The following is a 23,879-nucleotide window of genomic DNA, read 5'->3' as shown; positions in this document are numbered from 1 at the left end:
AGGGTGGCTCCAAGGTGCCGAGATGGCCCTGAGGGAAGCCAGGAGAGCCAGCGTGCATCGCCCACGGACGGCGCCATGGGCAAAAATGGAGGAAGGTCTGCAGTGGCCCTCACCTCCTTTGGCAGGGACCATGTTAAACATGTGGACATTAGCAAGCTGTGATAATAATACTCCAAAAGAAAATATTTTAAAATAAAAAATGCAGAAAGTTTTCCATTTTTCCATTCTATTTTCACCTCTCTGTCCTTTCTCCAGCAAAGAACTTCTGATGAATTTTCTATCTACCCTAAAAGTGGTCTGCAGGAATGATCAGACATGATTTTAATTCTTTTCTTACTGCCTTACTCCAGATAAAGAAGATTCGCTGTTGCTGTCTTTTAATTTTCCATTCGTAGCTGCAGCAAGAGAGTGAGAGACCCTCCTTTTTTCCGGACTTTGCCTCCTCACAGAATCAAGAGATGGAGGCTGGGACTTGGCCTCAGCCCTTATTGTGTTTGGTGATGAATAGCTAATTAGATTACCCTTTTCCTGTTTCATGCGCGCAGATGAGTTCAAAGAGGGTTCAGCGAAGGGGAAAGGCAGGTGCGTTAGAGACAAAGCACTCTTCCTCCCAACTACTTGTCTCCTGCTTGATGCTCTGCTGGCTCCCTGATGGTTTCCGTAGCTTTTACACTGTTCTGGACTATATTTTGCGTGGAACCTCATTTTTCATGGGCAAATCAAGCAGAAAAGTTACCTTCCAAGCATCCTCCAAACTAATATCCCCAAGATTACAAAACAGTGTTGTTTGTCTTTCTCTCTGCTGGGTTTGCCTTGGTAGTCTTCCTTGAGTAGCGTTCCCAAGACATATGGGATAGTGTTTGGGCGTTGCAATGGGCCGGTCTACGCTGCTGATGTACCATCACTTGCCGTGAACATCTGGGCACTGCCAGTGGTGGCAGGAGAGCTTTCTTGGCACATGCGTCTCAGATATAACAGTGTTCCTTCAGGGTCCGACCTTCCCTCTTTGGACTGCAGATGCTCAAAAGGTCATGATGTCCCCTGGTTAAGCAACACCCTTCTAAAAGACTAATAAATCACTTGAATAAGCAACAACATAATTAACTAATGTTCACATTATCATTATTAATCTATGATCTGATTTTGCACATTCTTAAACACAGCGATAAAGGTATGACTCTTAAATCTTATGAATCACATACTACTACTGCTGAGTTAGTTTTACCATCCTTCCCTCCTCACAGCTCTTCATACCAGGGTACAAGTGTCTCCCTTTTTACCCTCTTGCAGTAAGACTTTTGGACATCGACCTGATGGAGAGTCCAGCAAGTTGTCCAAGGACATCCCATGTGGTTGGGTCCCCAGGTCAGCATCACCACTGTCCGTAGGCATTCATCCTCTGATCATGGAAAGATACCATCCTCCTGTGTTCCTTACCTGCTTTCATACCTTATTCCCCCCCTGTTTTTTTTTATTTCTGCCTTAGCAGCCTCTTTTTCTCAACCCAAACAATCTTCCTCTCATTACTTTTTTTTTTCCTTACTGGTCCCAACTCTGCTACATCCATACTTAAATTTGTTATATCTGATGTCATTATCGAGGCAGTCTTGGCCTTCCATGGCATTACTGATGTGGTTTCTTGTGTACAGATGACTTTGCAAGACTATACCCCAAAACTCCCCTACAGTCACAGGGTTCATGCTGGAGACACGCTGGGTGCCTTGTCCACTCTCTGAGATGAATCGTTCTGCTTCAGACGTGACTCCTCCACCTTGGCCAAACAGCTTCTCACGCACAGATAATCTGCACACTGGAGGAGCTGACAAAATAACGTGGTTTTCATACCATTTTGGAGTTCACACAGCTTCCTTGCCCTTGAACAGTTTTAATCACTCCCCCAGTTCCCCGCAGAAGCCCTGTGCAGTGTCGATGACACATGAGCCAGGAAAACCTCCTGGAGCCCAGCAGCGGGTTGGTGGCAGGAAGATTCACCTCTTTGCTTGGCGTCCTGGAGGCACTTCCAGGATGCTGTTTCTGTACCTGCTTTGATCTGTTATGTGTCTCTTTGCAGTGATGGGCACATGTTTCCCCGCATGCGGGTCAGCAACTGAGTGGCACCAGTCATAGCTGCTCTGAAGGACACCCAAGCATCCTCTGATGTTCAAGAGGTGCAACTCATAGCACAGGTCTTGCTTGGGCTGGTGTTTAGAATCAATCATAGAATCATAGGATCATAGAATCATAGAATCACAGAATAGTTTGGGTTGGAAGGGACCTCTAGAGGTCATCTAGTCCAACCCCTCTGCAATGAGCAGGAACATCTTTTACTTTGCTCAGAGCCTGAGCCTGAGCAACTTAGGGATGGGGTTGCCTCTGGCTTTTCAAACAGGAAAGGTGGGATCAGGTGCAGAAGGTCTGTCCAAATCTCAGCCATGGAATGTCTCCTTGGAAGGTTTCTTGAAGGCACCAAACCTTTGTTTTGCGCATTCCCCTTGTATGTGCTGGCTATGCCTGCGGTATGGTGCTTCAGGAGAGGACTCCATCATGTAGCCAAGGACCTGGTCTCCATCACCTCTGCTCTGGTGCTTGGAGCAGGATACCCAGGTGTGACCATCTGAGCTCCAACCCCTCACCTAAATGTCTTCTGCCATTTGAGACTCGTTGGCTACCAGAAGCTGGCACATGGGGTGGGCAGAGGTGGCACGGGGTCCACAGGACACAGGGCCCTTTGGACCCAGCTGGGAAACTCTGGGAGCATCTCGAACAGCTCTGCACGGTGAGATGAAGGCATTTGGTACCCCAGCAAGGCTCAGAGTGGCCCGAGTCTCATCACTACAAGCCCCAAATCCAGCCTGAGCTCCTCCCAGGGAGGGGCAAGGAGAGGTGCGGGCAGCGCCTGCCCAAGCAGCTCTGCTGCAGAAAGGGAAGGCTAAGCCTGGGCTCCGGGCTGCCCGCGTCCCGCAGCGTACAGCAGGTGGGACAGGGGGGTACCTCCCCCGTCGTCCCCGCGTGGGGCTGGCAGCCCTGCTGGCTTCCCCTGCAGGAAGGTGACGGCCCTGGTCTAGGCTCCTGTTGGGTGCCAGGCTTTGGGCAAGGCGCGGCGGTCTGGCGAAGCCAGGATCTAAACAGACCCCAGCGAACGACTCCGCACGCCCGGCCCCGCGCTGGGGGAGGAAAGCGCGTCTGCCTGCCCCCGGGAGCGGGCTCCCGCCTGCGAGCCTGGCTCCGTCTTCCGCTCTTCCCCTTCGCACGCAAGCTAAGCTCTGCCGCGCTAATTTGGCTGACCCCATTATAGCCTCATGGAGTGCAGCCACGAGGCAGACACCCTGCCGCGTCCCGTGCGTTGCTGCGCTAAGCAGGCAGCCCGGCAGACCCCCGTGCACGCGGCCGTGCGGCGTTCCTGCTGCTGGCTCTGTGTGCGTCTTGCTGGGGGAACAGCTACGTGACCTGGCGATGTTTTGGCTCACAGCCACCCAAGACAGTGGCAGGTCCGAGGGCTGTTTCCATCCGACATGTTAGGTCAATGCAAGTTTTTCTATATCTGTGTGATAATCAAGACTCAGTGTATCTACTGGAGACGGAGAAGGTTTATGAGGGTCACCAGCCCATGCTCCACAGGTCTCTAGTCCCATGTCTTGGAAAGGCATCTGAACTGACACTGGAGGAAATGCAGGAAAGGGCCACTGGGGTGATGGTCATCAAAAAATCCTTGGTGAGGGGTCCACGGACAGAGGGCTGGACCTTCAAACACTTTAGGGATGGAGAGGAAGAGCCAGGAAGGGAGAAGAACATGAAAATGCTGGAAAGGAGATCAAAACTTGATCAGTTTAGGGAGGGGATTATCTGAGGTGGACCTCTGTGATGGACAAAAAGCTGGATGCAGGAAGAAGATCCAGCTCACCTCTCTCTTTAGTCTAAGCCATCATCATCTCTTCCCCTTGGCAGCAAGGGGAGAGAAATGAGTCCCCAAAGCCTTGCTGGAGCATTGACCATCAGGACTCAGGCCATGGAGCAGGATCATCTGAGATGCAGGTGGTTATGGATGGGGTGGGTTTCTGCTCCAGGTGCCTGGAGAAAGTCAAGAGTTTTTAGGGTGCGCATCCTGATACTGTCAGCATCGCGCTTTGCCTGGCTTTGACTCACCTGATACTCTTTGGATGGCCTCCTCCAAACAGCCTCCTCCTGATGGTCTTGGTGCCATCTTCTTACCCCGGTGCCCCATTTTTCCCACTGACACCCCTTGGCTTGTCCCCAGGGAGAGCTGTGCTCTCCTGGCTCTGCTCCGCATTTCTCTTCAACTCTACTCAAAGCTTTTGGGTGCTTTTTAAGGCTCTTTGGGAGGAAAGTCTTTTTAGTCCCTCCATATTTTCTTCATCCTCAGCCCAGCTTGGGTGCCCCTTTCCATTTTGTGCATGGTTTCTGCATCTTTTCATGCCCGTCAACACACATGCTGTTGTGGGCTATGGCACAGAGTCCTAGGGCAGAACAATACACTTCATTATTCTTGGTTTCTTCAAATACAATATTCCTAACAGACCAGTATTTAATTTTCTGCAGGTTTACCCAGCTCCTACAAGTCTGCTGATGGCCAGATTCAAGAATCCTGTTGCCGTCATCTGTACTAGATGTGTGCATCTTGCCTTCTTCTTGAGCCTGTGGCTTCTTCTCCCTTCTTGGGTGTAGCAAGTTCTTCTGCTCTGCCCAGGTCCTCTCCCACAGGGCTTTTGGGGGTTCCTAACTCACGCTCCACCAGATCGTATGACCGTGGTGGACTCTGCCACCTCAACACTGACTCCATGCCCCTTTTTGCATGGTCCCTTTTGATATGGCCCCCTCACTGGTGCACCTGAGCATCATGGGAACCCCTGAGCTTGGATGCTGTGTTCACAGGGAGGTCTGAATCCCCTCCTGGGATTGGCACCAAATTCCACAACCGGGACCACTAGCTCCTCGGTTGGACACCCATCTCCCAAGGCTTCTCAGGTTCAGGGAGGACCTCCTTCACGCAGATTGGAGAGGACCAAGTCAGGGAGGGCCTCCTTGGCCCAGGAGGAACGTATGGAGGAATGGACACTTGGCCCCTCTGGGAGGCTGGTCCTAAAGTTTGGTGCCGTCACCTCTCTCAGGCTGAGCAAAGACAGGAGAGGAATCGGTACCATTTTCTTGTTAGGGCTGGAGGAGAATAAACACCCCAGCTCCTCTCCTGGCACTGAGGACATGACGTTTTGCTTTTTTCTACCCCGTGCATAGATCAACGCCAGACATCGCACAGGTCGTGAGAAAGCAGAAGAAATGCCAAGGCAGTTTATTTACAACAGTTGTATACAAAAAAAGGACAGCTCGTGCCACAGCTAGGACAGCCCCCCGCCCCGTCTCCTTCACCCACCGCCCTCTCCCACCTCCCCCGCCCCGGGGGGCCGGGGTCCGTGCGAGCATCTCGCGGCGCGGGTGAGGAGACGCGGTTCCCTCCAGACCCCCATCAGCGCCTGGGAAGCCGTGCCTGGCCACGGCGGCCATCAACCCCTGGGCTAGCGTCAGGGCTGGAGGTGCCAGGGCATCGCGGCACTGGGACCACTGCCTGCTGGTAACTGGGAGAGGAGGGGCCATCCCCACATCCCTGGAGAAAGACTCTCCACCTTCTCCCACCGGGAAGGATCTCACGACAAGCCCTCTGCTGCCCTGGCCCTCCCTGGGGGCAAAATGTCACCCGGGGGTTGCACACAGCTCCCACAAAGCAGCTCCCGGGCTGGTCACGAGCTGTCGGTGGGGTCCCAAACTGGCCTTCCTCCTGCCTTGGTGTCACCAGGAGGTGCCTCCAGGGGCTCCCTGTGGCCATCGTCTTCTCCTGTTCTGCAGAGAGGCATCTCCGTCCCACCTCTGGCTCTCCAGCTCCTCTTTCCCTCTTGTTTTTCCCCACCCCTTCTGTCACACTTTCCACAGCCCTTCCCTGTTTTCCTCCCCTGCTTTTGCTCTCCATGGGCGTGATCTCCCTTTTCAGACAACCACCTCTAAAAGGCGACGGCTTTCCAGCTGCTCTACAGCAAAAAAGGGGATTTCATCCAAGAGTTCCCACAAAGACCATTCTCAGGAGGTTCTTACAAAAAAAGCAGCTCCTTGGGAAGTCCCGGGCTTTTCAGTTTCGACCTTGAAAAAGATCGTCAAGGTCTCCTACAGCTGGATAAAGCCTTTGGAGCAAGCAAGCCTCACTTCCTGGCCACCTCCAACGGGGGAATCTCTTCTCCCCCTTCCCCAAAATGGTTCCGTAAGGTCTACGGCAAATAACGCCTTCTCCGGGCAAGAGGCCCTGGATCCAGACGGGAAAAAGGGAGGGAGGGACACCAAGAGATGCCACTGGCCATTGGTGAGGTGGGGTGGAGAAGAAAGAAGTCGGAGGGACGCCCGCCTGCCCGCCCTGCCTGCCCAGCACTAAATTAAAGTCACACACGACGCACATTTCCCCCCCTTCCCTCCCCACCTGCTCCGTGTCCCCCCCTGCTTTTCCCCAGGGGGGTCACCTCCTCCACTTCGCCAGCCCTCGGCTGTCTCCTCCGGACCTGGTTGACGGGCGGCGCGTGAGACCCACCAAGGAGGTGGGCATCCCGAAGCCGGCACCCTCCCGCCCGCCCTCCCTCCTTTCTCCTCCCTCCCCACCCTCCCCGAAACGAATAGGATGGCTTCACTGGTCAACTCTTTACATTCACGAACAAAGAAAGCAGAGGAACGTCCACCCTTCCGCCATCCGACCGTGCGCTGCGGCAGCCTCCGCCACCTCCCCGGAGCTGTCAGTCCAACCATCGCCTCTTTACCTGGAGGCTTCTTCCTTGAGCTCCTTGTTTTTCCTCACTTCTTCCGCGTGTTTGTCCTGTGGGGGGGGGGTAGGAGGGAAGGAGGAGGGGGGACACGCGTTAGCTCGACGGGCTTCGGGGTCCCCACGGGCAGGCCAGCGGTTTCGGAGGGGTTCGAAGGCATGAGGGCGTTTGCGAGGTCCTTCCCCGTAGGGACACCACCGATGGGTCAACAGCGTCCTCTCCTCCCTGGGGTGTTTTTAAGGACTGTGGAGGCACTCGGGGACAGACTGTCCTCACCCTCTAGCTAGGAGGTAGACGTCAACCAGACGGGATGGACCGGGAGCCCCAAGGAGATGGGGTTAGCTCGGGCTGTCCTTCATTATCTCGTGCTCTCTGCCTCTGACCCAAGGCTAGCTGAGGCGTTTGGAGAAGGGCACTGGGCGAGCTCCTTGCAGAAGGGATGTTTTGGAGGGAGCTGGAGGTGGTGAGGGTGGGACCTTCCGTGCTGAGGTTGGGAACAGACCTGCTTCGGGGAGAGAGAAGAGGTCTGCACAGGCTGGCAGGGTGGAAGCATCTCCTAGCATGGCAGCACGGACCCCTCCAGCTCCGCCGGGGAGCTGACAGCTCCACGGCCTCTGGGGAAGGGACCGGGGGAAGATCTGCCACCCGGGAGGTGGAAAAATCGCAAGCAGTGGGTCAAGGCCATCACGGTGGGACATGGAGAAAGCAATGGCTTTGCATGCCTGCGGACAAGATACAGGTCCCAGCTCTCCACCCGCCGACCGCTCGTGAGCCCGTGGGCACCTCAGGCCCGGTGGGTCCCCGGGCAGGACCCCCCACCCAGGCGGGATGTGGCATTTGGGTATTGCTGCACGGTGGGAAGGGGAGAGGGAGCCCCCACTTCGGTGGTGTCCCCAGGGGGTAGTGCCACCCCAGGAGCCATGCAGAGTGCCCGGGCGTCCTGTGACACCCTCCTGGACCTGTGTCCCAGCGCATACCCCCTCCCTCCTCGCCGGGCTCTCACCTTCTCCTGCAGGCGCTCCAGCATGGCCGCTAAATGGGCCTCGCGGTTCTCCTTGTTGGACTCCATCTTCTGCGCCAGCTTCTCTTTGGCCATTTTGATGAAGTTGTTGTTCTCCTCGATGGCCTTCTGGATGACCTCCCGCTCGTGCTCCCGCTTCTCCGCCAGATGCTTCAGCAGCTCAGCCTCCTGGTACTGCGTGGGCAAAGCGGACACGATGGCCATGTGGACCACGGGTTCCCTACCCTCCCAGCCAGAACCATGCCCTCCAAACTCAGCCACGTCCCCAAAGGTGGGTGCGCTTTGCTGAGCGCCCCAAGTACGAGGTTGCGCGTCCCCGTGGCACGTCCCCATGCTGCAGTGCCCCGCACGGAGCCGCCGGACCTACCTTCCTCCTCTCCTCCGCCGCCTCCAGCTTCTTCTGGATCTCCTCCAGGGACGGGTCGCGCCGCCGGGGCAGGGAGGCATTGAACTCGGGGATGCCGTCGAACGACGGGGGCTTCAGGATGACCTCAAAGGACTGCCCCGAAGTGCGCTTGTTGAGCTCGATGACTTCCATGTCGGAGATGACGCACCAAGTGAGGTCTACCGTGTCTGCTGGGAGAGGGGCGCGGGCTGATTGCCGGCGCAGGCGCAGCCCACCCCTTTGGGCAAACCGTCCTGGGGTCCCACACCTGCGGCCCACCCGATGTGCCACCACCTGCCCCGATCTCCGTGGGTTTCACCCAAATCCCTGCACCCCGAATGCACCCCGGTGCCGTGGGTTGGGGTAGGGACCCTGAGACAGCCATCAAGGGGGCCGAGCTGGGAATATTTGGGCGAGCTGAGGGGCTGGGCGTGCCCCGCCGGGGAGAGGCGAGCAAGCAGGGCAGCATTCCGCCCTGCTTCAGGGCACGGGAGTGGTACCACGAGACCCCTTTCCGGCTGCAGATCCCCCCGCAGCGAGCCAGGAGAAGCCCCCCAAGGGCATCCCCCGCCTCTGGACCCGCTGACACGAATCGGTCTGAATCACCCGGCGCCGTCTGCCTAAAAATACCGAGCCCACGCCCGGCGCGTCCTGCAGCGGAGCCGTGGCGGAGGGGGGCTGTGGGGCTGCCCCAGCTCCCCCCCCAAACCCCAACCCCCTCCCCTGCTTCCAGCCGGTGCCAGCAAAACCGTGGAGCTGCCCCGCTTGGTTTGAGGGTGACCCCGCTCACACCGGGGGTCTGCAGCCCCCGCCGCTCCCGCACCCTGCGGCCGTGGGTGGGCAGCAGGCTCCTACCTTCATACGTGTACGCCGGCTTGTTCAGGGGGTCCGAGAGGAAGCAGGAGCAAAAGAGGGAGACGAGAGGCAGCTCCTTCATCTTCTCTTTGTAAGCTGGGGAGAGATGGGGGGATTGGGGTCAGAGCGGCGGGGGGGTCTTGGGGGTCCCAAGGGCTGGGACGGGGACGGCGGCTGGCACCAAAATTTGCCCAGATATTGCAAAGAGGGTGATCCGGGCGGGGGAAGCGGGGTGTGCAAAGGAGAAACCGAGTCCGGGTCACGCTTACTCGTGGCCGCGCGGGCTACGTCTGCCCCGGCGTGTTAAGCCCGTGCGCGACCCCTCGCCTGTCACCCCTGGGATGCCACGAGCGCCCAGGGCAGGGCCATCCCCGGGGCGGTTTGGATGGGTCCCCACTCAAACCAGGGGTGCCCCAGCGTGGGGTAGGTGCCAGGGCTGGGCGAGCTGCGCTGTCCCCCGTCCCCACGCGCGGCCCCGTGACGGTGCCGTACCAGCCAGAGTCATGGCGCGGAGATCCTCGGGCGTCTGCGGCAAGAGCGTTCCTGGGGCCTGGGGGCGGGAAGAGCCGACATCAGTGCGGGGTGTCCCGGGGGCCGGGGGCATCGCCCAGCCCTGCCTGGCCCCCGCGGGCAGCGGGGCAGCTGCCCACACGCGGCCTTGTGCGCACGCCGGGGGTGCCGTGGTGGGCGCGCGCTGGGGGGGTGGGCGCCCACCGGCGCGACGCGGCGGGCACCCGCAGGTGTGACGACAGCAGCCCTGCCCCGCTCCGGGCTGCACAACCCCCACGTGTGCACACACGTGCCGGGAGCAGCATGCACACGCACACACACACGCATGTACACACGCACACACCCCCCACACGGACAAGTCTGACCCCTTTGCACAGCCTCTGCTGTGACCCAAGGCCACCCCTGCTGCCGCCCTCACTCGTGTCTCGAGAGCCCCAGTCCTCAGCTCGCCCCTCACCAGACCACATGAAGGGCTGACGTGCTGGGATCTTCTCCCGCATCCAACTGGGACCCTCTCCGGGGGTCTCAGTGGCTGCGGGTCAGGCGCGGGGGCATCTCTGGGACCCCCACTCGCATCCCCGGCGTGGGGAGCCCCTGGGTGAGCGCAGGCCCTGGCATGGGGCAGCAACACCCAGAGACTCTTCGGAATAGGGACCCGTCAATCCTTGCAGCCACCCAGGGAAGGGGCGAGCCCCCGCCGTGGGCATCCCAGAGCCGTCAGGGCGCTGCCAGCTCCCACAGCCGCACCATGCCCCCACCCACCTCAGCCTGAGGGGTCCCTGAGAAATCCCGACCCCTCATCCCCCGTCCTGCTGGGATCTGACACAGGGATCACACAAATAACCTGCCCGCAGCTGGCAGGGGGGGAACAGGGACAAAATGTGGGGACACCCTGCAGGGGACACCTTCCCCGGTGATGCTCCCCAATTTTAGGTGACCCCCAGTGCCAGAGCTGGTGGGGTTTGGGGGTTACCCAGGGGTGTACCCCACCCCAGGGATGTGGGTACAACCCTCATGCCTGGTGGAAGCCCTTCGCTCTAGGCACAAAGTGCCAAGCACAGTGCCGAGGCAGGGTGGGGATTCTCTGATGGCTTGTGTGCCAACAGGAGGCTGTGCCTGGAGCTCTGATAGCTGGGCTGGAAGCTGCCTACATGCAAGCATTGCCTTGCTTGTGCCTACAAGCCTCTCCCCCGCTCCTTGCGTTACCACCCCAAATCCTTATTTTCCCTGGGCTTGCCGGGGGGGTCTGGATGAATTTCACTCTACAGGAACCCTCCTTCCAGCCCTCGCGTGGTGTTCATGCCCTGGCTGGAGGAGAGAACGCAGAGATTGCCCACTAAAACGAGGAGGAGGATGGGGTCCACTCCCAGGGGTGGGTGGGCTGCCCCCCCCACTCCTCCTCGCCGGATGAAGATGCTGTTCAAGGTGTTTGGAGGCTCCTTCAGAGAGGAAAACCCCTCCCTGCTGAGCCCCCTTCCCTCTCTGCTTCCCAGCCCCGCTGCCCCCCAACCAGCACACCCAGCCCAAAGGGAGCGAGCAGGGTGTGGCTGGGGCCCTGCCGCTGCTGTCACCCCCGGGATGAAAATTGTCACCCCCGGGATGAAAATCGTTACCCCCGGGCTGAAATCTGTCACCCCCGGGCTGAAATCTGTCACCCCCGGGCTGAAACCTCGCTCAAACCCCCGGCGCAGAGGGGCTGCGGGAGCGATCCCACTCCCAGCCAGGCGCACGTGGCGGCGGGGAGGTGGGGGGGGGCGATCCGACCCCAAAGGGCTGCAACGTGGTTTTACACCCTGATCTCCAGCCAGTGCGCACCCCCCCCCCGCCCCCATCTCCCATCCCCTTCCCTGGAAGAAGCTGCCGGCGATGGAGGGAGGGGATGGAGGAGCGGAGGGGGCTCCCCACTGCCTCCCTTGAAGCTTGCGAAGCGATGGATGCTCCCCCCCTCTCTCCGGGGGGGAGGCAGGATGGCAGCCGCCTCCTCCCTTCCCCCCCCCCTTTTCCCCCTCCCTGGAATAAATATTCCAGCGCCTGCTGAGCGCAGGTCACCTCCGCCAGCATCCTGCCACCATCACTAATTCAGGCGGGTCCTGCCCTCCGGGGGGGCTCCGCACCCCTGCGCCCATATTTTTGGGGGAGGGCTCCGGGTGAGGCGACGGACCCCCCTGGGGGTGCCGAGGATGCTGGGGGTGCGGCCCCCCCGGCGATGCTGGGGCGAGGCGGAGGATGCTGAGCCCCATTCCTGCATCCTCTCCCCGTGGGCGTGGGGCCGCACCACGCGTGGCGGGGCAGGGTGAGGTCCGCCGCGATACGGAGCGAGGGAGGTAGAAGGGGGCGTGGGGGGGGTCTCCGGCAGCCCGAGCTCGGCTGTCGTGGCGGGGGGACACACCAGACCCCCGGCTAATTCCTGCTCTCCAGGAGGGTGGAAAACACCCCCGGGGGGGGTTCCATGCGTGCTCGGGGAGGGGGGGGTACAACCCCAAAAGGGGCGGGGGTGGGCTGGGGGCTGCCCCGGCACGGCGAGGAGGTTGCTGGAGGGATGGGGAGGGGGACAAAGAGGGGCCAGAGAGCGACATCCAGGGACCCCCTGGAAAAATCCGCACACACCCCCAAAGCCCTCCCCAAAAACTTTTCAGCCCTTCACCTTCCCAAAAACACCCCCCTCCCCCCAAGTAACCGACTCCCCGCCCCCCCCCAGGTACTCACCCCACCGCCGGCGCTTGGGCTGCTCCTCCGCGCTCTCCGGGCTCATTTAACGCGGGCGTGGGGGTCTGCGTGGAGCATCCCACCCGTGGGGCCCCCCGCGCCCCCCCATGACATCACCTCCCCGGCCGGCCATTGGCGCAGCCGCTCCGCCACCGCTGATTGGCCCGGGGACTCTACGAACCGGGTACCAGCCCGGTGACATCACGCCGAGCTGCTATTTTTGGGCTGGGCCTGGGAAAAAGAAAAAAAAGAAGGGGGGGGGGTAAAAAAAAAAAATTTAAAAAGAGAAAAAAAATATAAAAGGGGTGGGGGGTGGAGGCGAACGTGAGTGGGGGCGAGCGGCCGGATTCGGCCCGAAAAGGGTTTTTTTTGAGGGGGGTCGGGGGGTGATGGAATGAAAGCGCATGGTGGAACGCAAGCTTCGGCTCTCTGCCGGAGCAGGACAAAGCTGGAGAGTGACAAAGTGACAAAGAAGGGGACTTTGTGGAGTCCTGGCGGCACCTCCGACGGGGCCAAAGTGCCCCGCTCCGCTCCCCTAAACCCCACGGCGATGTGGGCTATGGGGTGTCCCCCCCACGCTGGGGAGCAACGGGGTTACTCTCTCTGTCCTCCCGGGGCCGGGAGGTGGCACGGGCCCGGCGTGACCCATTCCCGGCCCCAAAGGCACGTGAGGACTCGTTAGCCTCCTTCCAGAAACTGGGCAACGGGAGCTCGGAGAGGCCGAGTCCCAGATCCCGAAACTATTTTGGTGCGATGCCGCCGGGGATGCCGGGGCGAGCGGAACTCCCCGGGGAGCGCCGGCAGAGCTGGGACATCTCTTAGGGCTGTGCCCTGCCCACAAACCGCCTCTCCTTCCCCCAAATCTGCTTCACCCTGGCCCATTTACCACCGGCGGCTCCGGCTGACGGTGATCACAAGCCGGCGCCTCCGGGGAACCGTGCGGGGGGTATATTTAGGCACCGCTCTCCATCATTACGCAATGAGCATCAGGGCGGCTGTGGGGAGGTGGTTCCCCCCTTAGAAAACGAATTTAGGGTGACTTTGCAAAGTCCACAGCCTCAGGACGTGGGGAAGGACAGGGTGACCCAGCTGGAAATGGGGTGACCTCACGTGCGTGACATCGCAGCTCGGCCATTTAGCTCACGGAGGGGCATTTTTAACGTGTCCCGCTGAAACTCAACGGCGCATCGCTTCCCTCCAAAAGGATCCTCTAACGCTCGGGTGACGAGCGAGCTCCTCACCGGAGACCCCACCCCGGCTCGGCAGGGTCGGGGTGCCCACGCAGGCGTGGCTGCTGTGGGTAGGACGCCCATGGGACGTGCGAGGAGCTGCAGGGGAACGGAGCACAGCCCTGGGATGGAGGAGCCAAGGGGAGGAAAGAGTCGAGACGCGGCGGCCAGCGGCGGGACAAACAGCCATTGTGGGGACCCACGTGGCTGCGGGACGGTCCCGGCCACGGCTGGCACCGGGGTACGTGGCACCCCGCGGCAGGGGTGCAGGGGCCTCTGCTCAAATGCTCCTTTGAGCTCCCCGCGGGTCCAGGCTCAGGGCACGAACCCCTCCCTGCCGCCCCGCGTTGGTGGCCACAGCTCAGCTGCAGGGCTGGCTGTGGTTACCAGAGCCGGGGGAGATGCTGGGAGCTCTTGGGGATGGGGGTCACATTTTGAGGTGCCTCCTTGTCCCCCAGCTCCACAGGACCAGTGTTGGTGGGGGGACGGAGCTTGGTTTCAGCTCCTGGGAGGCTCCGGGATGCTCAGTGGCCACCATCCCTCCACGCCACAAACCCTCCTGGCTGTTCCAACGCCGGGAACTGCGTCGTTCCAGCAGCACGTGCTGGTCTAAATTAAACGAGGCACAGAAAAAAGGAGGCCAAGGAGATTTGGGTGTACCCAGAGCGATGGAGACCGCGGGCTGCCATGGGCCACCCCTTTCCCACCCACACTGTCCCCACCAAACCCTCCCCGGGGTGTCAGCTCCGGGGGAGGACACAGCAGGGGAGGTTGGCTGTGGAGCCAGGCTGATACCGGGGAGGGAAAGAGCCCCAGGAGCGAGAGGCGGCCGTGGGAGGCGAAGGATTTGCCTCTTCCCATGGCTGCAGGCTGCTGGCTTAGGGAAGCTCGCTCAGCAGCCCAGTGCCAGCATCCAAACCCTTCCCAGGTGCCTCTCGCCGTGGGCACGGGGCGCATGGGACCCACTGCAGCCTGCGGTCCGTCTGGGCTGGGCCGTGCGGGAAGGTCCGCGTGTCCCGGGATGCCCTCAACTGAGAGCAGGGATCCAGGGGAGACCCTCGGGATGAGGCGAGCGTATCCAGTGTTTCTCCCGAGCTCTTTCCCAGCCTCCAGCCGTGCTCGGGAAGGTTGCAGGCTTGGAGGTGGGCTCTGTTTCCCTCCCTCCCTCAATTCCTCTCCCAGACGTCTCCATCCTCCCCCCCAAAAAAAGGTTCAGTATCCACAGATCCTTCAGCAAGAAGACCCACAGGTTTGGATCCTCCTTGTCCCGGAGGATTCCCGGCTCTGGGAAGAGCCTCCAGCAGACCTTGGGCCCAGGCTTAGCCCCCGCCCGCCTGCCCCAGCGCTGAGCACCCGTGTGCAGGATATGTCCTCGGGACCCTGCATCCTCCTGTGCACCCCCCGGAGGACCCCCTTTTTTGGGGGGCTCCCCACTTGCCCCCACCCCTCCGGGATGCACCGGCCCCAGCGCTGGCTGGTACCCGGGGCGAGGGAGGGCTGGGAGGGGCAGGGAAAAGGCGCTGTCCTCCCCCGGATTGGGCAGAAATGACATCATCGCCCGGCTGGGAGCCAATGGGAGAGCCGCCTGCTTCTCCGAAATATCGCCCGTCCCTATAAATTGGGGGGGGGGATGCTGCGCGGGGAGGGCGTCAGTACAGCTGGTGGGGTGGGGTGGGGTGGGGTGGGGGACTTCACTGCGGCAATCCCAGCCCTCTCCCGGCTGGATTCGCAGCCCCTTTCCCCACCCAGATAGCGGGGAGCCCCACTCGTTCCCCACGCCCACCCGTGGATCAGAGGGGCCCACCCACCCCTCGCAGGGGAGCAGCACCGGCATGGATGGGGATGGGGATCCCGGGAACCCCGCAGGCTGGAGGGGGGCCCAGGGCTCCCCCTCCTCGGCATGAGCAACCGAAAGTGGTGATATTATAATAATAATAGTAATAGTAATAGTAATAGTAATAATAAATTACACCCTTCTAATTGCTGCGAGGAGGAAGGCTGGACCCCAGAAAGGGTCCTGCAAGTAACCCACGTGTCGCAGGCGGGATCTCAAGCGTGGGAGAAGGATGCGATGGCTGCAGAGGACGATCCCACGGAAAACCCACCTGCCCCTTACCAGAGCTTTACCCGCATTTGTCCTCCAACGGCGGATGTGCGAGCGAACGCTCAGTCCCCGGGAGACATCACCCACGGCTGCAGGCTGGGTGCCGTCTCCCGGGCCAGCTCCAGAGAGGTCCCTGTCTTGGTTTCCACTTAAAGCCATTTCTCTGCCTCTGTGAGAATGAAATTAAGCTCAGGGGAAGATGCAGGTACTTATTACACCAAAAAACTCAGAGTCTTAGGGAGCCAACCAGTTCATTAATTCATACTGTTTCCTGCAAACTAATTTTTCACCAGATGATTTGGAAAAAAAAAGTCAAAACGGTTCAGTTTCGCCAGCTGAAACGATGCCTCATTTCACCCTTTATTGCCTTTTTTACGCCAGGCACCTGCTCTGGCAGTGGCAGCCGCGGGAGGGAAATGTTCCCTTCGGACTTGACAAAGAGAAATGCCTTGTCCTGCTCCAGCCCCGACAACTCATAGAGCTTCCCCGGCTTTTTATTGCTGCCAAATAACACCTTGCTTGGGCCTAAATTGGCCGCGCGATGCCCAAATTTCCAGGCAGTGCCAATTTTTCGGGAGGTGATGGGCGGCATCGGGATACAGCGCGGGGAGGGAGACGCGATGCTGGCACCTATTTTCTTCCTTTCCCCGTATCCAGGGACGCTCGGTTGGAAGTAGAGAACGTCAGCCGACGTAAGGAAGGCGGAGGACCCCCGGGGTTGCCCCCGCACCGCACGCCTCCGACGGCTCCCTTTTGTTTTTCCGCCACCAGCTCTTGTTCCGAAGGAGCATCCTGTGCAAATGGTGAGAAACCATGGAAACCACCCGTTAAGATCAGCATCCTGCCAGCGAGGTCCTGGCCGGCCGGGCTGCGCCAGGCAGCGAGGGCAGCGCAGGCAGCACGGCCCACCGGGCACCCTCCCTTCCCCCAGGGCTTCACCTTTAAACCCCACGTGCTCAGCAGGATGGAGGAAAAAGCCTTTTTGGCAGGATTAATATCGACCCGACCCAGCACGGGGTTGGGGAGGGTGTTTTTTTGTCTGCCCCCATCCCACTTCTGAGCCTCCTCCACCTCCAAATACCAACCGCACATCATCACCTGACTCCCAGAGCTGGGGATTTATGGAAAAGCCCCTCAGAGGGGTAAAAGTCATGGGGAGAGGGGGCAGAGGAGATGGGTTCTTACTCTGAGGAATGTCCCCCTTCATGGTTTTTCTTGTAGAGGGGAAACACACGCTTCTGCCTGCATCTCTCGGGCCACACGGGACTTTCCCCTCCCCGCGGTGGGTGGGCAAATGCCACCGTCCCCTGCTTGGTAAGCCCCCAGAGGATTTATTTTACTATTTCCAGCCCCTGGCAGGGAGACACCTTCTCCCCAAAACTTCCCCAGCTTTGATCCACATCGGAAAGGGGTAGGAAAGGACCTGGGGTGACTTAGGCAGAGGGGTGCAGAGCCACGCTAGAAGTGCAAAGCCTTTATTAAGGTTTTTAAAAAAAAAAAAAAAAAAAAAAAGAGGCAGTACATATATAAATTCTTTTTCTTTTTCCTTTTTTTTTCTCCTCTGAGGAGTGCTGAACAAGCAGCTGGAGAGCCCCAAATGCAGGCAAAGGTGGTGGCTGGAGATGGTGGCCGTTAGACAGGGACATCCTCGTGGATACGGACACGGAGGGGACAGATGCGGAGGGCCTCGGGCAGCGTGCCCACCGATGTGCCTCCCATGTAGAAGTAGGGGAAGACGGTGCTGCCAAACTTCTCGTGGAAGGTGTAGATGTGGGTCTTATGGTCGGCGTCGTAGAAGGAGAGCTCCCCTTCGTCGCAGTCCAGCTCCACCCGGATCCGTTTCAGGTCGCCCAGCGTCGCCTCCGAACGCGCCGTGTTGGATGCTCGGCACATCTCGCCATCCTTCCCGGGCAGGCGGTAGATGTACCAGAAGCCGGAGCGAGCATCGTGGTGGAAGGTCCAGTGGGTGCCACCGCATGGCCGAGCCACCCCCACCCGCCAGTTCATGATGCCGCCGAGGTCTACCTCCCAGGTGTGGAAGCCGGTGGAGAAGCCGCGGGAACCCAGGATGCAGGGGGCTGAGGTGAAGCGCTCGGGGGTCTCCACCAGCAGCTTGTACGCCCCGCTGGTGACGCTGGTGAGGTCCTCGGACACCGCGAGCCAGCCCGCCGCAGAGTTGGGGTCAAAGCTAAAGGGGACTGTGGTGGGGACATACGTGTGAGGAGCCCGGTTTGCTGCAGGGATGAGCTTATGGGGGGACCACAGCCCTGCAGGTACCCATCCACCCACCCATCCCTAACCCGGCTCACCATGGAGAAATGCACCCTCCAGGGCTTCCCTTTTGGGGTGCAAGTGCCCCAGAGCACCCTTTGTGCTCCCTAACCCCCTTCCCCAGGGCCATCAGCCGTGGGCATGGGTGCTCCACGCTCCTGTCCAGCGCCCACCACCCCGGGGCTGCCCCACGCAAAGGCTGCTTTAGCCCTGGGACAACCGCCCCTTGGCGGGGGACACCCACACGTCCCCCCAGGCCCGGCACCTCACCTACGGTGATGATGTTCAGCATCTTCTTCCACACGTTGTACTGCAGCGAGCCCAGGTACTTGGCAACGTCGAGGAGCATCCCTGAGGGCACGGCCTCCGGCTCCTCAGCCGTGCAGGCAATCCTGGGGCAGGGGCAAAGGATGGAGAGGGGTCGAGGATGGAGGAAGGGGCCGGGCTGGGTCTCCTGGCACCCTGTGTTTTGGCAGGGGCTTTCCCACCAGCACCCCACATCTCCCAAACCTTGCTCTCACCCTGGGAGGGTGGAGTAATCGTGCCGGGAGGGTCCCAGCACCAAATCCCTCCACCATCAGGGCTCTTAAAGCTTCTCCCAAGACCTGCAATGCTGCTTTGTGTCTGCGTGTGTGCCCCCACACTGCCTGCAGGCACCCAGGGGTGCTGCCTGTCCTCGGGGACCCTCAGCACCTCCTTCTGCTGGAGCACCCAGACCCGGAGGGGACATGTGTGTACAGGAACTCGCTTGGGGCAGAGACCTCACACTGCAGCCAGGCAGGTGACCCCGTTCAGCCCCAGGGAGGGGGTGCGGAGGCTCAGCCACCCCGAGCACCCTGTGTCACCGGGCAGGGGACGTGGCGGGGGCCGGGACTTACCTGCGCTTGCGGTTCTTGTGGGTCTGCAAGAAAAGGAGACACCGGGCATCAAACCTCAGCTTGTAAGGGGTGACAGGGGCTTGCAAACACCCAGAGGGTCGCCCAGCACCCTGCTCGCACCCCTGGCAGAGGCAGGAGGGTGCCACGGCGAGGGTGACTCCCCGCAGGGCAACGGGGCAGCACCCCGGCAGAGCTTTACCATGAGGAAGGTGTAGTCATCCTCCTTGAGGTCCACCTGGAGCTGGCGGACTTCGTTGAGCAGCGCCCGGCTCTCCTCCGCCAGCCCCTTCATCTTGCCCTCGATGAGGCTGTGCTTGCGCCGCATCTCCTCCTGCAGCTGGGCCAGCAGCGCCTTCTCCTCGCCCCGCAGGAACTCGTGCAGCTTCTCAAACTCCCTCCTGATCTGCTCCTCCAGCCGCGCCGCTTCCACCTGCCCCGTGTGGGGACGTCACCACCTCCCTTCGGAACCCCCAACTCCCCTGGGATCCCCCCATCCTCCCCCTAAACGCTCCTCCGGAGCCCTCCGACCAGCTCCAGCACTGAGCGACTCGCTGAGCTCCTGCCAGGACCCCGCCGCCCTCCCAAAAACCGCTGTCCCCACACCACGGCAGGCACAGCCCCACCACCCCGGTCCCCAATTCCCCATCCAAGTCCTTCCTCCCCGCAGCATCGCTCTCCTCACCCAAGGATGCAGCAGCCCAGGCTGGGTGCAGCTCCACCCCAGAGCCAGTTGCATTCCTGCCCGGGGCGTGTGCACGCGTGTGCACGCGTGTGCACACGTGTTTGAGGATCAGGCCCCTCGCCTCCCTGCCAGGAGGGACCGCGCACCTGGTTGTGTTTGAAGATGGACTCGTAGGAGCGATGCACGGCTCCGAAATCCTTCGCCTTATCCCGCAGGGAAGTCTCCATGTTCTTCAGCTTGGCCTGCGGGGAGGAGATGCCTTCAGGACCCCCGCAAGCCTACGCCCAGGGCTTCCAGCGCGGAAAGACAAGAGCCCCAAACCCAGCAGGAGGCGGTTAAGCAGGACCCTCGCTCAAGCCACCCTCTCCCCTCCTGCGGCCGAGGTCTGCCAGCGCTGCGCGGGGTCAGCTCCGCACGGGGCCGCGCAGAAACGCCGCTCCTAAGCGGTGAGGCGGAGGAGCTTCGCTGCGTGGTGAATCCTCCCCCTTGTTTTTAAGCCCTTCTACTGACGCACCCTCAAGTCCCTGCCTGTCCCGGTGCGGCAGGCAGCCGCGGCCCGGCTCCCAGGGAGGTTCGGTGCCACGGGCGGCCCGCCAAGCCTTGCGAAACAGCCACCCCACGGCCGTCCCGCGACATTTGAAATCTGGCTCGTCCCCCGTGCGCAGAGTCAGGGCGGCAGCGGCTGCTTTCCCAGCCGGGAAACACGGCAGGTCCTGGCCCAATTCCCAGCTGCCGGACGGAGCCTGTCTCCTCCTCTTCCTCCTCCCGGTGCAGCCATGGCCCGTCCTGCCCCACAGGGCTCAGGGCTGCCTCCCCATCCCACATCCCTCCCCAGCTGGGGGAATTGTGCAACCCCCATCCCAAATAGGCTCCCAACCCCGAGGAGCTGCGGCAATAACCAGCGTGGCCGGATCCAGCCCAGGCCAGCAGAGGTTAAACGAGCCGAGGAAACATGGGGACTGGGCCAAAGCCCTCGGAGTATCACCCTGCTCCCCCTTCCCGGAGGGCAAATGGCCGTGTCCCAGGGGACGGGGTGGCACTGGGTCATTATTAGGCAGGGAGGGCGTCAGGCAGCGATGGGGCAGGGGCACTCCTGGCAGGGACCCACCCTCGCAGCGTTGGCTGCTTCATCTCGTCCCGGCACGCCGGCGGGTGCAACCACGCCGTGCACGAGCCAAAGCCGTGCGCTGGCAGGTCTGTGCCGGAGCGTGCACGGGTTGCACGCCTCCAGACACCGGGGTGCCTCTCCGTGCCGTCAGTCCCCCCTTGCTCGGAACATCCCCTCACCCTGAAATCTGCCGCCGTCTCCTGCACTGGCCGCATCTTGTGCCCTTCGTGTTGCTTGGAGCTCTGGCAGACAAAGCACGCCAACTCCTTATCATCCAGGCAGAAGAGTTTGGCTTCTTCATGATGCAGGGGGCAAAGGGTGGACACCTGGCCCTGCCGCTGCCCTTCCTCCTTGAGGATCATCTCCACCAGGTTGTTGAGCGTGTGGTTGACATGAAGGTCTTCAAATGAGGAGGGCTCCTTGCAGACGGGGCACACGTGAGGCCGGTGCTCCCAGGAGCGGTTCACGCAAACCTTGCAGAAGTTGTGGCCGCAGTACAGTGTCACGGCTTCCTGGAAAGGCTCGTAGCAGATGGGGCACAGCAACTCCTCCTTGAAGGTGGCTGTGGAGGACGAGGCCAAGGCCACTGAGCTACTGGTCGAAGGGCTGTCTTCCTTCTCCATGGCACTGGGGAGAAAGGGGATGGCGAGAGGGGGAGAGGGGATGGAGAGAGGGAGAGAGGGAGGCGGGAGCGGGGAGAACAGCCCGCTCCCTGATGCAATCTGCTTCCTGCCCGTGACTCAGCCCGCAGCTCCCTCCCGGAGTGACACGGCCCCGGGCCACGGGCAGCCGCCAAGGGCAGGCAGGCCCCGGGGGTCCGCGGGGAGGGGTCGGCCAGAGCGTGCGCCGAGCTTCTCCTGGTCCTGGACCCCAGCCCCGGGACTGCCCCCGGACCCAGACACCGGATCCCAGGGCTGCTCCGGTGCCAGGATCCCCAGATCCAGGACAGCCCCCGTCCTCAGACATGGGCCCCAAACCCCAGGGCTCCTCCGCTGCTGGGACCGGGATCCGCAGCCCCGGGCTGCTCCGCTTGCCCGACACCGACCCCCAGCCTCCGGGGCAGCATGCTTGCCCCAGCCTCAGTGCTTCTCTGCTGCCCGGGACCACAGCCCCCAGGGCTGCTGCAGTGACTGGAGCCCGACCCCAGACCCGGGGGCTGCTCCGCTGCCCGGACCAGGACCACCAGCCCCGGGCTGCTCCGGTGCTGTGACCGGGACCCCCAGAGCCCCCGGGGGGCTCCTCTGCCCGAACCGAGACCCCCAACTCCGGGAGAGCCCACTTGCCCGGACCGGGACCCCCAGCCCTGGGGCTGCTCCGGTGCCGGGACCCGGACCCCCAAGCCCGGGACTGCTCCGCTGCCCAGACCCGGGATCCACGGACCCGGGACTGCTCCGCTGCCCGGACCCGTGAGCCCCAGCCCCGGAACAGCCCTGCTTCCCGGACCCCTAGCCCCAGCCTCCGGGGCAGCCCCGGTGCCCCAACCTTGGTGACTCTCCACTGCCCGGACCCCCAACTCCGGGGCAGCACCCGTGCCCAGACCCGGACCCCCAACTCCGGGGCTGCCTCTGTGCCCAGACCCGGACCCCCAACTCCGGGGCTGCCTCTGTGCCCAGACCCGGACCATCAGCCCCGCAGGAGCCCCGCGTGCTCGGACACCAGCCCCGCGGCAGCCCCGGTGCCCGGACGCCGGCCCCGCGGCAGCCCCGGTGCCCGGACGCCGGCGCTCCCCGGTGTCCGTGCGTGGGGTGCCCAGCGCCGTGCACCCGGTCCCCAGGGGAGGCCGTACCTTGCCGAGGACGGGTGGGAGCTCTCGCAGCGGCCCCTCCGCCGAGAAGAATGGCGAGGAGCCCGGGCTGGCGCCGGCACCATCCTGGGACCGGGGCTCGTCCGGAGGGGCGGAGCGGGGGCCGGGCCGCCGCCGCCGGGGCGGGCCCTCGGCCGGGCACGGCTCCGCGGCCCCACCGCCCCCGCTCCGGAGTCTCTCCCGGCCCGGCCTCTCCGGCCTTCAACCCTCCTGCTGCTGCTGGGGGGCATCTTCACCGGTTCATGACCACCCGTGCTTGTCCCGTATGGGGTGGGGTGTTTAAGGCTCTCCTGATCACACCCCCCCCCCCCCGCCCGGGGCTGGGACCGCTGACATCCACTTGATCAGAGCCTGAGGCTGCTCAGTCCCTTCTGTTGGGAATGGGGTTCCCGAACATCCCCTGACTCCAGGACCTGGCACCTCGGTGGTCCAGGGAGCCCGGTGGAGTGAGCCGAGGAGTAACACGGTCTCTCACAACATCCTTCTCTCTAAATTTGAAACAGATGGACTTGATGGGTGGACAAGGAATTGGTTGGATGGTCTCATTGAGAGGGTCAATGACTCAATGTCCAGATGGAGACTGGTGATGAGCGGTGTCCCTCAGGGGTCCATACTAGTACCAGTACTCTTTAATATGTCATCAATGACACAGACAGTGGGATCAAGGGCACCCTCAGCCAGTTTGCAGATGACACCAAGCTGAGTGGTGCGGCTGACACGCCTGAGGGACGCAATGCCATCCAGAGGGACCTGGACAAGCTCGAGGAATGGGCCTGTGTGAACCTCATGAGGTTCGACAAGGCCAAGTGCAGGGTCCCCCACCTGGGTCAGGGCAACCCCTGGTATCAGCACAGGCTGGGGGTGAAGGGATGGAGAGCAGCCCCATGGAGAAGCACTTGGGGGTCCTGGTGGGTGGAAAGCTGGACAGGAGCCGGCAACGTGCGCTCGCAGCCCAGAAGCCACCCGTGTCCTGGGCTGCCCCCAAAGCCGCGTGGCCAGCAGGGCGAGGGAGGGGATTCTGCCCCTCTGCCCTGCTCTGGGGAGACCCCCCTGCAGTGCTGCGTCCAGCTCTGGAGCCCTCGGCACAGGAGAGACACGGACCTGCTGGAGCGGGGCCAGAGGAGGCCCCAGCAATGCTCCGAGGGCTGGAACAGCTCTGCTGGGAGGACAGGCTGGGAGAGCTGGGGGGGCTCAGCCTGGAGCAGAGAAGGCTCCGGGGAGACCTTAGTGCAGCTGCCAGGGCTTGGAGGGGCTGAGGAGAAAGATGGGGACAGACTGTTCAGCAGGGCCTGTAGCCACAGGACAAGGGGTGACGGTTTTAAACTAAAAGAGGGGAGATTCAGGGGCTTTCTGTTTGCATTTCTGCCCTGTGGATCCCACTGTACCCGGGGGGTGCAGCAAGCAAGCTGTCCCACAGGATCCCCAGCGCTCAGAGCTGGCCGGATTCCCTGACGGGGACCAGAAGAACATGTGAAAACTATTCAAGGGCACAGATAGCCAGTGAGCAAAAAAATAAA

At 61.6% G+C, this 23,879-nt stretch overlaps 2 protein-coding genes across 3 annotated transcripts; both read right to left on the bottom strand.

The window, feature by feature from the left end:
• Positions 1–6,802: 6,802 nt before the first annotated feature.
• On the bottom strand, positions 6,803–9,161 carry STMN4 (stathmin 4; the record flags this gene model as incomplete). Of its 2 annotated transcripts, none has more annotated exons than XM_081998646.1 (4): positions 9,071–9,161; positions 8,198–8,406; positions 7,813–8,004; positions 6,803–6,862 (listed from the first exon to the last, which is right to left on the bottom strand). In XM_081998646.1, exons 1-4 carry the CDS (start codon positions 9,150–9,152, stop codon positions 6,803–6,805), a joined length of 543 nt encoding a protein of 180 aa, XP_081854772.1. In that variant the 5' UTR covers positions 9,153–9,161. The 2 variants fall into 2 exon arrangements, with proteins under 2 accessions (XP_081854772.1, XP_081854773.1); XM_081998647.1 differs by having other exon boundaries at positions 8,198–8,403.
• Positions 9,162–17,087: 7,926 nt separating this feature from the next.
• On the bottom strand, positions 17,088–21,184 carry TRIM35 (tripartite motif containing 35). Its single transcript, XM_081997534.1, has 6 exons — positions 20,738–21,184; positions 19,597–19,692; positions 18,968–19,198; positions 18,769–18,791; positions 18,161–18,282; positions 17,088–17,817 (listed from the first exon to the last, which is right to left on the bottom strand). The coding sequence occupies exons 1-6, from the start codon at positions 21,179–21,181 to the stop codon at positions 17,252–17,254; spliced, it is 1,482 nt and encodes a 493-aa protein (XP_081853660.1). The 5' UTR covers positions 21,182–21,184; the 3' UTR covers positions 17,088–17,251.
• Positions 21,185–23,879: the final 2,695 nt, after the last annotated feature.

This window comes from Phaethon aethereus, assembly GCF_964289735.1.
Source record: "Phaethon aethereus genome assembly, chromosome: 3".
Classification (NCBI taxonomy): Eukaryota; Metazoa; Chordata; class Aves; order Phaethontiformes; family Phaethontidae; genus Phaethon; species Phaethon aethereus.
The sequence above is the reverse complement of the archived record's forward strand: the minus strand, read 5'-3'. Positions and strand labels throughout refer to the sequence as shown.